This window comes from Pseudophryne corroboree, chromosome 4, assembly GCF_028390025.1.
Source record: "Pseudophryne corroboree isolate aPseCor3 chromosome 4, aPseCor3.hap2, whole genome shotgun sequence".
NCBI lineage: Eukaryota > Metazoa > Chordata > Amphibia > Anura > Myobatrachidae > Pseudophryne > Pseudophryne corroboree.
In genome coordinates, this window is record NC_086447.1 from 461,573 (window position 1) to 477,247 (window position 15,675).

Consider the following 15,675-nt stretch of genomic DNA (forward strand, 5'->3'; position numbering starts at 1 on the left):
GGTAAGCAAGGCATAGATAGGAGACATAAGGAGGTAAGCGAGGCATAGATAGGAGGCATAAGGAGGTAAGCGAGGCATAGACAGGAGGCATAAGGAGGTTCAGCCAGGCATAGACAGGAGGCATAAGGAGGTAAGCGAGGCATAGACAGGAGGCATAAGGAGGTAAGCGAGGCATAGACAGGAGGCATAAGGAGGTAAGCGAGGCATAGATAGACATAAGGAGGTAAGCGAGGCATAGCTAGGAGGCATAAGGAGGTAAGCGAGGCATAGATAGGAAGTAAGCGAGGCATAGATAGGAGCCATAAGGAGGTAAGCAAGGCATAGATAGGAGACATAAGGAGGTAAACAAGGCATAGATAGGAGACATAAGGAGGTAAGCGAGGCATAGATAGGAGACATAATGAGGTAAGCGAGGCATAGATAGGAGACATAAGGAGGTAAGCTAGGCATAGATAGGAGACATAAGGAGGTAAGCAAGGCATAGATAGGAGACATAAGGAGGTAAGCGAGGCATAGATAGGAGGCATAAGGAGGTAAGCGAGGCATAGACAGGAGGCATAAGGAGGTTCAGCCAGGCATAGACAGGAGGCATAAGGAGGTAAGCGAGGCATAGACAGGAGGCATAAGGAGGTAAGCGAGGCATAGACAGGAGGCATAAGGAGGTAAGCGAGGCATAGATAGACATAAGGAGGTAAGCGAGGCATAGCTAGGAGGCATAAGGAGGTAAGCGAGGCATAGATAGGAAGTAAGCGAGGCATAGATAGGAGCCATAAGGAGGTAAGCAAGGCATAGATAGGAGACATAAGGAGGTAAACAAGGCATAGATAGGAGACATAAGGAGGTAAGCGAGGCATAGATAGGAGACATAATGAGGTAAGCGAGGCATAGATAGGAGACATAAGGAGGTAAGCTAGGCATAGATAGGAGACATAAGGAGGTAAGCAAGGCATAGATAGGAGACATAAGGAGGTAAGCGAGGCATAGATAGGAGACATAATGAGGTAAGCGAGGCATAGATAGGAGACATAAGAAGGTAAGCTAGGCATAGATAGGAGACATAAGGAGGTAAGCAAGGCATAGATAGGAGACATAAGGAGGTAAGCGAGGCATAGCTAGGAGGCATAAGGAGGTAAGCGAGGCATAGATAGGAGACATAAGGAGGTAAGCGAGGCATAGATAGGAGACATAATGAGGTAAGCGAGGCATAGCTAGGAGGCATAAGGAGGTAAGCGAGGCATAGATAGGAAGTAAGCGAGGCATAGATAGGAGCCATAAGGAGGTAAGCTAGGCATAGATAGGAGACATAATGAGGTAAGCGAGGCATAGATAGGAGACATAAGGAGGTAAGCTAGGCATAGATAGGAGACATAAGGAGGTAAGCGAGGCATAGATAGGAGACATAAGGAGGTAAGCGAGGCATAGATAGGAGACATAATGAGGTCAGCGAGGCATAGATAGGAGACATAAGGAGGTAAGCGAGGCATAGATAGGAGACATAAGGAGGTAAGCGCGGCATAGATAGGAGACATAAGGAGGTAAGCGAGGCATAGATAGGAGACATAAGGAGGTAAGCGAGGCATAGATAGGAGACATAATGAGGTAAGCGAGGCATAGATAGGAGACATAAGGAGGTAAGCAAGGCATAGATAGGAGACATAAGGAGGTAAGCAAGGCATAGATAGGAGACATAAGGAGGTAAGCGAGGCATAGATAGGAGACATAATGAGGTAAGCGAGGCATAGCTAGGAGGCATAAGGAGGTAAGCGAGGCATAGATAGGAAGTAAGCGAGGCATAGATAGGAGCCATAAGGAGGTAAGCTAGGCATAGATAGGAGACATAAGGAGTTAAGCGAGGCATAGATAGGAAGTAAGCGAGGCATAGATAGGAGCCATAAGGAGGTAAGCAAGGCATAGACAGGAGACATAAGGAGGTAAGCTAGGCATAGATAGGAGACATAAGGAGGTAAGCAAGGCATAGATAGGAGACATAAGGAGGTAAGCGAGGCATAGATAGGAGACATAATGAGGTAAGCGAGGCATAGCTAGGAGGCATAAGGAGGTAAGCGAGGCATAGATAGGAAGTAAGCGAGGCATAGATAGGAGCCATAAGGAGGTAAGCTAGGCATAGATAGGAGACATAAGGAGGTAAGCGAGGCATAGATAGGAGACATAAGGAGGTAAGCGAGGCATAGATAGGAGACATAAGGAGGTAAGCGAGGCATAGATAGGAGACATAATGAGGTAAGCGAGGCATAGCTAGGAGGCATAAGGAGGTAAGCGAGGCATAGATAGGAAGTAAGCGAGGCATAGATAGGAGCCGTAAGGAGGTAAGCTAGGCATAGATAGGAGACATAAGGAGGTAAGCGAGGCATAGATAGGAGACATAAGGAGGTAAGCGAGGCATAGATAGGAGACATAAGGAGGTAAGCGAGGCATAGATAGGAGACATAATGAGGTAAGCGAGGCATAGCTAGGAGGCATAAGGAGGTAAGCGAGGCATAGCTAGGAAGTAAGCGAGGCATAGATAGGAGCCATAAGGAGGTAAGCTAGGCATAGATAGGAGACATAAGGAGGTAAGCGAGGCATAGATAGGAGACATAAGGAGGTAAGCGAGGCATAGCTAGGAGGCATAAGGAGGTAAGCGAGGCATAAGGAGGTAAGCAAGGCATAGACAGGAGACATAAGGAGGTAAGCGAGGCATAGATAGGAGGCATAAGGAGGTAAGCGAGGCATAGATAGGAGACATAAGGAGGTAAGTAAGGCATAGATAGGAGACATAAGGAGGTAAGCGAGGCATAGCTAGGAGGCATAAGGAGGTAAGCGAGGCATAGATAGGAAGTAAGCGAGGCATAGATAGGAGGCATAAGGAGGTAAGCGAGGCATAGGAGGCATAAGGAGGTAAGCGAGGTATAAGGAGGTAAGTGAGGCATAGACAGGAGGCATAAAGGGGTAAGCAAGGCATAGATAGGAGACATAAGGAGGTAAGCGAGGCATAGATAGGAGACATAAGGAGGTAAGCGAGGCATAGATAGGAGACATAAGGAGGTAAGCGAGGCATAAGGAGGTAAGCGAGGCATAGATAGGAGACATAAGGAGGTAAGCGAGGCATAGATAGGAGCCATAAGGAGGTAAGCAAGGCATAGATAGGAGACATAAGGAGGCAAGCAAGGCATAGATAGGAGACATAAGGAGGTAAGCGAGGCATAGATAGGAGACATAATGAGGTAAGCGAGGCATAGATAGGAGACATAAGGAGGTAAGCGAGGCATAGATAGGAGACATAAGGAGGTAAGCGAGGCATAGATAGGAGACATAAGGAGGTAAGCGAGGCATAAGGAGGTAAGCGAGGCATAGATAGGAAGTAAGCGAGGCATAGATAGGAGCCATAAGGAGGTAAGCTAGGCATAGATAGGAGACATAAGGAGGTAAGCGAGGCATAGATAGGAGCCATAAGGAGGTAAGCGAGGCATAGATAGGAGACATAAGGAGGTAAGCGAGGCATAGATAGGAGCCATAAGGAGGTAAGCAAGGCATAGATAGGAGACATAAGGAGGTAAGCAAGGCATAGATAGGAGACATAAGGAGGTAAGCGAGGCATAGATAGGAGACATAATGAGGTAAGCGAGGCATAGATAGGAGACATAAGGAGGTAAGCTAGGCATAGATAGGAGACATAAGGAGGTAAGCGAGGCATAGATAGGAGACATAAGGAGGTAAGCGAGGCATAGATAGGAGACATAAGGAGGTAAGCGAGGCATAGATAGGATACATAAGGAGGTAAGCGAGGCATAGATAGGAGACATAAGGAGGTAAGCGAGGCATAGATAGGAGACATAAGGAGGTAAGCTAGGCATAGATAGGAGACATAAGGAGGTAAGCGAGGCATAGATAGGAGACATAAGGAGGTAAGCGAGGCATAGATAGGAAACATAAGGAGGTAAGCGAGGCATAGCTAGGAGGCATAAGGAGGTAAGCGAGGCATAGATAGGAGGCATAAGGAGGTAAGCGAGGCATAGAAGGCATAAGGAGGTAAGCGAGGTATAAGGAGGTAAGTGAGGCATAGACAGGAGGCATAAGGGGGTAAGCGAGGCAATGATAGGAGACATCAGGAGGTAAACAGTCATAGGAGGCATAAGGAGGTAAGTGAGGCAGGGAGCAGAAGAGCAGGGGGTGAGAATCTCATGCACATGTAGACATGTGGAGGGGAAGAATGAATGTTGGGAGCAGGGAAGAAGGATGGAGTTGGAGGAGGTGGTTGGCAGAAAGGTAAATTCATGGTGGTAAAGACGTATAAGGGGCTGGTGTACTGGGAGGACACTGGGGATGTATGACAGGCGCCCATTTACCAGTTGTCACATTCTCAGTGTGATCTGGGCGCAGTGTGCGATTATACCGGCCGGATGCGGGGACAGTGGCCCCTCCTATGTGCTCGGAGTGCAGAGACTGCGTCACTATCTGCACATGTGTGGACTCTGAACACTGCCAGAGAGGGCACCAGAGGAACCCCCTCAGTGATTTCTGTCATCCTCAGATGGCATTAGCAGCAGGGGCCGTCTCATGAACGCTTCGCATCCCGGAGCTTAGTAAATCTGACAGCATCATGTATCACATGGAAAGCTGTGTGTGTGTGTGTGTGTGTGGGGGGGGGGGGGGGGGGGGGACTGCGGCTGCTGTTGTAAATGGAGGGACACAGCTGTTATCGGAGATATCTACTGCGGTCCCTCCATCATAGGGTGATGCGTAATATTTGCAGGTATCCCCCGAAAATGGTTGTTTTCTGGTAATAAGCAGCAAATATGTAATGATAACTGGGCCCCTAAAGACGGAGATATTGGGGGTAATTCAGACCTGACCGCTCACTGGCTACTTTTAGCAGCGCTGCGATCAGAGAGTCGCCGCCCATAGGGGAGTGTATTTTAGCTGTGTAAGTGTGCAGCCGAGCGGTACAAAAACACTTTGTGCAGTCTCTGAGTAGCCCTGAACTTACTCAGCCGCTGCGATCACTTCAACCTGTCCAGGCCCGGAATTTACGTCAGACACCCACCCTGCAAACGCCTGGACAGAAAACGGTCAGTTACACCCACAAACGCCCTCTTCCTGTCAATCTCCTTGCGATCGCCCGTGCGAATGGATTCTTTGTAAAACCCATCGCACAGCAACCATCCGCTTTGTACCCGTACGACGCGCATTGCGGTACATACGTATGCGCAGTTCTGACCTGATTACAGCACTGCGAAAATACCTAGCGTGTGATCAGGTCTGAATCACCCCCATAGTAAGAATACAGGATGGATCTCGGAGGGAAGGAATCCGTATTGGAACACGATTTTTTCCTTCTGTCCTGTTGGGGGAAAGCGCGATATAAGTCATATTATTTCTTTTTTGCGGTCCATGGTCTCCACAGGGTTAAACTTGGGCATGGCTGGTGGAGACCAGGACTGGTACAGAACAGTATAAGCTTGTCAGCCTCCCAGGATGCACTGGGCTCCTCGCCCCCCATACCTCGCCCCCATGCTCAGGCACTTCAGGATTTTTTGATGCCAGCAGGAGCTGGTCACACTGCACAGGGGCTGCACACTGCACACTACACACTGCACAGGGGCTACACACTGCACAGGAGCTGGTCACACTGCACAGGGGCTGCACACTACACACTGCACAGGGGCTACACACTGCACAGGAGCTGGTCACACTGCACAGGAGCTACACACTGCACAGGAGCTGGTCACACTGCACAGGAGCTACACACTGCACAGGAGCTGGTCACACTGCACAGGGGCTGCACACTACACACTGCACAGGAGCTGGTCACACTGCACAGGGGCTGCACACTGCACACTACACACTGCACAGGGGCTACACACTGCACAGGAGCTGGTCACACTGCACAGGAGCTACACACTGCACAGGAGCTGGTCACACTGCACAGGGGCTGCACACTGCACACTACACACTGCACAGGAGCTGGTCACACTGAACAGGGGCTGCACACTGCACAGGAGCTGGTCACACTGCACAGGAGCTGGTCACTCTGCACAGGAGCTGGTCACACTGCACAGGAGCTACACACTGCACAGGAGCTGGTCACTCTGCACAGGAGCTACACACTGCACAGGGGCTACACACTGCACAGGAGCTGGTCACTCTGCACAGGAGCTACACACTGCACAGGGGCTACACACTGCACAGGGGCTACACACTGCACAGGAGCTGGTCACACTGCACAGGAGCTACACACTGCACAGGAGCTGGTCACACTGCACAGGAGCTACACACTGCACAGGAGCTGGTCACACTGCACAGGGGCTGCACACTGCACACTACACACTGCACAGGAGCTGGTCACACTGCACAGGGGCTGCACACTACACACTGCACAGGGGCTACACACTGCACAGGAGCTGGTCACACTGCACAGGAGCTACACACTGCACAGGAGCTGGTCACACTGCACAGGGGCTGCACACTGCACACTACACACTGCACAGGAGCTGGTCACACTGAACAGGGGCTGCACACTGCACAGGAGCTGGTCACACTGCACAGGAGCTGGTCACTCTGCACAGGAGCTGGTCACACTGCACAGGAGCTACACACTGCACAGGAGCTGGTCACTCTGCACAGGAGCTACACACTGCACAGGGGCTACACACTGCACAGGAGCTGGTCACTCTGCACAGGAGCTACACACTGCACAGGGGCTACACACTGCACAGGGGCTACACACTGCACAGGAGCTGGTCACACTGCACGGGCTACACACTGCACAGGAGCTGGTCACACTGCACAGGAGCTACACACTGCACAGGAGCTGGTCACTCTGCACAGGAGCTACACACTGCACAGGGGCTACACACTGCACAGGAGCTGGTCACACTGCACGGGCTACACACTGCACAGGAGCTGGTCACACTGCACAGGGGCTACACACTGCACAGGAGCTGGTCACACTGCACAGGGGCTACACACTGCACAGGCGCTACACACTGCACAGGAGCTGGTCACACTGCACGGGCTACACACTGCACAGGAGCTGGTCACACTGCACAGGCTACACACTGCACGGGCTACACACTGCACAGGAGCTGTTCACACTGCACAGGAGCTGGTCACACTGCACAGGAGCTACACACTGCACAGGAGCTGGTCACACTGCACAGGAGCTACACACTGCACAGGAGCTGGTCACACTGCACAGGAGCTGGTCACACTGCACAGGAGCTGGTCACACTGCACAGGAGCTACACACTGCACAGGAGCTGGTCACACTGCACAGGAGCTACACACTGCACAGGAGCTGGTCACACTGCACAGGAGCTGGTCACACTGCACAGGAGCTGGTCACTCTGCACAGGGGCTGCACACTGCACACTACACACTGCACAGGGGCTACACACTGCACAGGAGCTGGTAACACTGCACAGGAGCTACACACTGCACAGGAGCTGGTCACACTGCACAGGAGCTACACACTGCACAGGAGCTGGTCACACTGCACAGGGGCTGCACACTGCACACTACACACTGCACAGGAGCTGGTCACACTGAACAGGGGCTGCACACTGCACAGGAGCTGGTCACACTGCACAGGAGGTGGTCACTCTGCACAGGAGCTGGTCACACTGCACAGGAGCTACACACTGCACAGGGGCTACACACTGCACAGGAGCTGGTCACACTGCACGGGCTACACACTGCACAGGAGCTGGTCACACTGCACAGGGGCTACACACTGCACAGGGGCTACACACTGCACAGGAGCTGGTCACACTGCACAGGGGCTACACACTGCACAGGCGCTACACACTGCACAGGAGCTGGTCACACTGCACGGGCTACACACTGCACAGGAGCTGGTCACACTGCACGGGCTACACACTGCACAGGAGCTGGTCACACTGCACAGGAGCTGGTCACACTGCACAGGAGCTACACACTGCACAGGAGCTGGTCACACTGCACAGGAGCTGGTCACACTGCACAGGAGCTACACACTGCACAGGAGCTACACACTGCACAGGAGCTGGTCACACTGCACAGGAGCTGGTCACACTGCACAGGAGCTACACACTGCACAGGAGCTGGTCACACTGCACAGGAGCTACACACTGCACAGGAGCTGGTCACACTGCACAGGAGCTACACACTGCACAGGAGCTGGTCACACTGCACAGGAGCTACACACTGCACAGGAGCTGGTGACACTGCACAGGAGCTGGTCACTCTGCACAGGAGCTACACACTGCACAGGGGCTACACACTGCACAGGGGCTACACACTGCACAGGAGCTGGTCACACTGCACGGGAGCTGGTCACACTGCACGGGAGCTGGTCACACTGCACAGGAGCTGGTCACACTGCACATATACACTGCAGCCCAGGCTTTTACATTTTTATATTTAAAATTATCATTTTTTTCTTTGAGCAATCAGCGCCTGGCAGTCCAGAGAACGCCAGCGCTGATGCTCCAACACCCCCAACTGGGCCACGGCTGCGTGGGTGATTTCAGTGGGACCCTGGCAACACTTTCCACTAGCAGAGGCACAGGGGCCCCCAGGACTGCAACCGGATGACATCGGGGGACAGGTAAGGAGGATTCCCGCATGCTGGACCTGCGAATCGCGCAGTCCTTGTGTGCTGACGTGCTCCCGCGGCCGCACTAGATCTCCAGGGCTGACATGTACACTGGCGCTGGGGACCTCTGCAGGCCCGGGAACCTGTGGTGGAAGTCAGCATAGGGGAGAGCAGCGCTTCCCCCGCAGCCCCTCCTCCAGCCCAGGGCGCCATTCCACAGGGGTTATAGAGGAGGCGGCGCTAGGCATTCTGGGAACAGTCAAAGCTTTTGGTGCCTCAGATCAAGATCCTACTCTACACCCCAATGTCATTTCCTATGGAGCCCAGTGTACCTCGCAGAAAGAGATTTAATAACGGTAAGTGCTTTCCATAAATCTCGTTTTCACGTCTGATCCTACTAAGGAACAATTGTCTCTACTTACTAATGTCACCGATGCGGCCTATTACATTGGTGAGGCGGCTCTGGATAATGTTCTGTTAACCTCTAAGTCTTCGGCTGTTTCCAATGCAGCTCATGGAAGGCGGATTTGGATACCTAGAAGGCCCTGGAAGCCCTGCCATACTTATGCGATTTCCTGTTTGGACCAGAACTGGACATGAATGTCAATAACCTGGCAACCTCTAAGATGGCTCACCTACCTTCGGCTTCCTCATTGCGGCCTCGGACTTCGTTCTTTCAGTCCTTTCATCCACCGAGCAAAGCCAAAGTTCAGACCTTTCCAAGATTATCTCACACCATCAAGGCCTCCAAAGCCAAGCAGGCTTCAGCTGCTAGATGTCCAATTACCAAGCCAGAGGATAAACCCTCAGCATGATGAGACAGGCCCCCACCTGGGGAACCCCAGGATGGGAGGCCAACTTCTTCAGTTCACCCCCACATTGCGTCAAGTCACAACCGAAGCCTGGGCACGAGAAGAGGTCTCTCATGGGTACGCTCTTTCCTTCCTGAAGCATCCTCCCAGACAATACTTACCTACCACTCCGTCAACAGACCCTGCAAAGCACAGGCACTGAAAGGAGTCATTCTCTCCTTACTACAGTCATTATCCCTGTTACATGATCTCAGCAGGGTCATACCGTCCTATTCTGAATCTGAAGTTCCTGAACAAGTACCTCAAGTTCCACAAGTTACGCATCTTCAGGGACGGAGGTAAGAGGGTCCCCCAGGCGGGACCCGCTGAAATCGGGATCCGGCGCGGTCTTCGCAGATGGACTACGCGCGCTAGCCGTACAGGGACCCCACTATACGACCAGGGCAAGGGGCACAGGTCGGATTTCTCATAATCTGTTTTCTATAGGCCCCGCAGTACCCGGTGGTGAAGACCAGCAGAGGGGATAAGGCACTGACCTGTAGCCCCTCCCCCAGCCCCAGGCGCCATTTACTGCAAATGTTCTCGCCCTGGAGCTGCATCTCTCTCCCTCACTCCCTGTCAGCGTTTGGGCGCCATTATACACAGCTGCGCTGATCCTGGGACTGCTGGGTGATGTCTCCTCTGTAAAGCCGCCTGTCTCATCAGCGCTGTGCATTTACAGGACACTTCAGTATTCTACATGTCATTTAGACAGTGTTAGTTAAGAACAAGTGCATTACTACAGGGATATTTACTACAAGTACCCTGTGATATACATCCAGTATTACAGTGCATTGTTATATCTGTATACATACATAGCTTTACTTAGTATTACTACTCCAGTGCAGTATTATTGTTGTTGGTAATCATTTCTGCATTGTACATGTGACTGTGTGTGCCTATAGCTGCTGTGTGGTCTCTATCCCGTGTATCTCACACATATTGCTATCCCTATATTCTGTACACTGAGGGGGGCTAAGTGCGTCAGGGTCTCATATATATATATAGTGTCTTACAGGATATACTCACAGGAGCCACATGAGGTCTAGCATTGTCTTGCATTAGGAGGAACCCAGGGCCAACCGCACCAGCATATGGTCTCACAAGGGGTCTGAGGATCTCATCTCGGTACCTAATGGCAGTCAGGCTACCTCTGGCGAGCACATGGAGGGCTGTGCGGCCCCCCAAAGAAATGCCACCCCACACCATTACTGACCCACTGCCAAACCGGTCATGCTGGAGGATGTTGCAGGCAGCAGAACGTTCTCCTTGGCATCTCCAGACTCTGTCACGTCTGTCACATGTGCTCAGTGAGAACCTGCTTTCATCTGTGAAGAGCACAGGGCACCAGTGGCGAATTTGCCAATCTTGGTGTTCTCTGGCAAATGCCAAACGTCCTGCACGGTGTTGGGCTGTAAGCACAACCCCCACCTGTGGACATCGGGCCCTCATACCACCCTCATGGAGTCTGTTTCTGATCGTTTGAGTAGACACATGCACATTTGTGGCTTGCTGGAGGTCATTTTGCAGGGCTCTGGCAGTGCTCCCCCTGTTCCTCCTTGCACAAAAGCGGAGGTAGCGGTCCTGCTGCTGGGTTGTTGCCCTCCTACGGCCTCCTCCATGTCTCCTGATGTACTGGCCTGTCTCCTTGTAGCGCCTCCATGTTCTGGACACTACGCTGACAGACACAGCAAACCTTCTTGCCACAGCTCGCATTGATGTGCCATCCTGGATGAGCTGCACTACCTGAGCCACTTGTGTGGGTTGTAGGGAGGTCATACAGGCACGTGGAGGCCACACACACTACTGAGCCTCATTTTGACTTGTTTTAAGGACATTACATCAAAGGGGTGGTATTCATGTGACCGCCGGTCTGCTGACCGACAGTCACATGACCTCCTCCACCATCCCGCCGGCTCACTATCCCGATGGTCGGCATGCCGACCAACAGGGACTATTTCCACTCGTGGGTGTCCACGACACCCATAGAGTGGGAATAGAACCCGTGGCGACCGCAGGTCGCCACCGAGCCCGCAAGGGGCTTGCTGCACTCGCCCCTCCCCGCCGGGATCCCGGCGTTGGTATGCTGTCGGGATCCTGCGTCGGTAAGCTGACAGGCGGTCAGGAGACCGCCGGTCACCCGTACTACACCCCATCAAAGTTGGATCAGCCTGTAGTGTGTTTTTCCACTTTAATATTGAGGGTGACTCCAAATGCAGACCTCCATGGGATAATAAATTTGATTTCCATTGATAATTTTTGTGTGATTTTGTTGTCAGCACATTCACCTATGTAAAGAACAAAGTATTTAATAAGAATATTTCATTCATTCAGATCTAGGATGTGTTATTTTAGTGTTCCCTTTATTTTTTTGAGCAGTTTATGTCATATGCTTAATTATTGATGCCAGTGCCAATGATTAAGATAAATATTAATAAGGCGCCTTGGTGAAAAATATTTTTGATTCGATAGCACGTTATCTGGGTAAACGTGTATATAAGTATTATCATTAGACAGGATGTACTTAATCGCAGGGGGGTAATCACGCAATGTGTCCTCTCCGTATTAGAGGTGATGTAAGAATGGTGTAAGCCAAAACAGAGTAAAATGTTGCCTATCTCGGCTCTATATTTAGCCAGTGGTGTCACCAAAAGGCATTTGATTCAATCGTTTTTAGCCTTTTACACCTAGCAAGAGCCTGAGGGTATGTGATGTAAGATTACTTAGATTGTAGAAAATTATTTTATAAAATGGAGGTAAAAATATGTGAGAAATATGCAAAACTAGAGGAAATCAGGAGCAGAAATCAGAGCATCGTAGTAAATCACGTCCTGGCTTTTTATAGACCTTGCCCACTTTAGATGCTTGTTTTCTGCCTCGTTCCAGTCTGGCTCCATCCGGGAATTTGATGAACGTTACACCTCAGTAGTGTTTGGTTACAAATCGTGCGATGATTACTACCACCACGCCAGCCCAGACAACAAGCTGCGGAACATCAGGACCCCAGTTCTGTGCATCAATGCAGCAGACGACCCCTTCTCTCCCCTCCAAGGTACGTTGTGTCTGTAGGTTCTCAGCTGGTGGTTCTGGTGATAGAAGAACACTATTCTTACTGTATGTTACTGAGTCTTCCAATCTCTTCTACCCTGTCCCAGGGATTCCCCTCGATGAAGCGTCCGCCAACCCTCACGTGGCTCTACTGATCCTTGCCCACGGAGGCCACATTGGCTTCTTGGAAGGTCTCTTTCCAAATCACCAGAGCTACATAGACCGTGTCTTCAAACAGTTCTCTGGCGCTGCGTTCTGCCATTGGGAAGATCTGAGGCAGCTACAGAAAATAAACTTCCAACCAAAAGCAGAAAAACCTTAATGTTCAGAACCCAGGAACTAGACTTCATCTCCTCCCACCAACGCCACAATCACAGGACAAGTTCCAGACGCAGACCGATGGTGATCGCAGCCTCGCACAATGGGGGTAATTCCAAGTTGATTGCAGCAGGAAATTTTGTAGCAATTGGGCAAAACCATGTGCACTGCAGGGGGGACAGATATAACATGTGCAGAGAGAGTTAGATTTGGGTGGGGTGAGTTCAATCTGCAATCTAAATTGCAGTATAAAATTAAAGCAGCCAGTATTTACCCTGCACAGAAACAAAATAACCCACCCAAATCTAACTCCCTCTGCAAATGCTATATCTGCCCCCCTGCAGTGCACATGGTTTTGCCCAATTGCTAAAAAATGTCCTGCTGCGATCAACTTGGAATTACCCCCAATAATCGACACAAAATGGATTGTCAATGTTCTTTTTCTGTCATTACCAGTAATTAGAGAACCCAACGCTGATTTTTTTATTTGTACGTTTTACAAGAACACGATGATGATGATGATGATGATGATGATGATGATGTACAATCTTTGTAGGAATCACAATAAGCACAGATGATACAATACTTTATTGTCATTACCAAAAACAATGAATTGCCAATGACAAACATATTACAATCCCTCCAGCACATTATAACAGGCGATACGTACTTCCATCCAGCTACGTTTGTGCATTCTGACCCTTCAGTAGATGTACAGCTGTTTAGTACGCGCACGCCTAGTGCGTTTATTAGCCGGTAACCAGATAATTGGGATGACTAGGATCAGATAAGATGTTTCTAGCTCTCTTTAACACTATTTTCATGAAGATCAGAAAGTCGAGGCAATGGCCCCCCGATCTCTCTGCACTGCAGTCTTGGCCACACGTTCTAGGGCAACACGCTCAGTGGCGGTACAGTACCCATACGTACTGTAATCCCATAGGTCAAGAAACTCTACTGTCCACCGATAGAACCCAAGGAGCGTCTCCATACTCAAACACACCGCCCTTGTACACCGCCAGCTAGTAACGGGTTATTTCACATGAACGTGCTGTGCGGTGTAAAAGGCCCTGGGTAGAATAATCCAGGACGAGTTCTCAGGTATTCCAACTCGGGTAGCGGGCAGGGTTGAAGATGGGTCAACCCGACAAACTGCTGTGTAAATCAACCTGGCTCCTGTCCAGTGTATATAAGGGCAATACTTGGTCCACTTGTCCAAGTAGAATCCACGGGGTGTACCTGAAAATAAAATTATACTCACCTAAATCCAGTGTCCAGTGATATTTGTAATCCACGTACTTGGCAAAACAAAAAAAAACGCATTTACCCCTTTCCCCGAATGCTGACACCCCCTGTGACTGCTGTCACAGAAAGGTCTCTTCAGCCAATCAGGGAGCGCCACGTCGTGGCACTCTCCTGATTGGCTGTATGCGCGTCTGAGCGCAGGGGGTGTCAGCATTCGGGGAAAGGGGTCCCATGTGTAAACATGGGACCCCTTTCAGTCCGTGTGTATCGGGTAAATGCGTTTTTTTGTTTTGCCAAGTACGTGGATAACAAATATCACTGGACACTGGATTTAGGTGAGTAACATAGTATCTGAGGTTGAAAAAAGACAATTGTCCATCGAGTTCAACCTATTTGTGGTGTCCTATGCATGATGATTTGACTAAAATTTCTGACTGATGCTGCTGTCAGCCGTTGCATTTTATCCCTATTTATAGTAACTATGGCCCTCATTCCGAGTTGTTCGCTCGGTATTTTTCATCGCATCGCAGTGAGAATTCTCTTAGTGCGCATGCGTATTGTTCGCACTGCGCATGCGCCAAGTAACTTTACTAAGAAGAAAGTATTTTTACTCACGGCTTTTTCATCGCTCCGGCGATCGCATTGTGATTGACAGGAAATGGGTGTTACTGGGCGGATGTACGGCGTTTTAGGGGCGTGTGGCTGGAAACGCTACCGTTTCCGGAAAAAACGCAGGCGTGTCCGGAGAAACGGTGGGAGTGCTTGGGCGAACGCTGGGTGTGTTTATGACGTCAGCCGGGACCGAAAAGCACTGAACTGATCGCACAGGCAGAGTAAGTCTGAAGCTACTCTGAAACTGCTAACTCGTTTTTGATCGCAATATTGCGCATACATCGGTCGCACATTTAAGAAGTTTAGATTCACTCCCAGTAGGCGGCGGCTTAGCGTGTGTAACTCTGCTGAAATCGCCTTGCGAGCGAACAACTCGGAATGAGGGCCTATAATGCATGACTATGCACCATACCCCTGGACATCCTTATCCATTAGGAATTTATCTAACCCATTCTTAAAGGTGTTGACAGATTCCACCATTACAACTCCCTCGGGCAGGGAATTCCAAACACGTAGTGTCCTTACCGTGAAAAAGCCTTTACGCCGTATTGTGCGGAATCTCCTCTCCTCTAACCTGAGCGAGTGTCCACGAGTCCTCTGTGTTGATCTAACCAAAAACAGGTCCCGCGCAAGCTCTGTGTATTGTCCCCTTATGTATTTGTAGATGTTGATCATATCCCCTCTTAGTCTCCGCTTTTCCAATGTAAACATGCCTAGTCTTTCAAGCCTTTCCTTGTATTCCATCATCTCCATGCCTTTAATTAGTTTGGTCGCCCTCCTCTGAACCTTTTCTAGCTCCAGGATATCCTTTTTGTAGTACAGTGCCCAGAATTGTACACAGTATTCAAGGTGTGGCCTCACTAGTGATTTATATAACGGGAGTATAATACTCTCGTCCCTAGCATCAATACCCCGTTTTATGCATGCTAATATCTTATTAGCCTTCTTTGCTGCAGTCCTACTTTGGGTACTACTGCTTAGCTTGCTATCTATGAGGACATCTAAGTCCTTTTCCAGTACAGAATC

General features: G+C 50.3%; 1 protein-coding gene across 1 annotated transcript in view; it reads left to right on the top strand.

Moving 5' to 3' along the window:
- Nucleotides 1-14,064, top strand: part of LOC134911044 (phospholipase ABHD3-like) — a 28,842-nt gene extending 14,778 nt beyond the window's left edge. Inside the window, exons 3-4 of the mRNA XM_063919438.1 lie at nucleotides 12,313-12,478; nucleotides 12,582-14,064. Of these exons, the coding sequence (XP_063775508.1) occupies nucleotides 12,313-12,478; nucleotides 12,582-12,796 (381 nt within the window). The 3' untranslated portion in view covers nucleotides 12,797-14,064. The remainder of the gene's footprint in view (nucleotides 1-12,312; nucleotides 12,479-12,581) is intronic.
- Nucleotides 14,065-15,675: the final 1,611 nt, after the last annotated feature.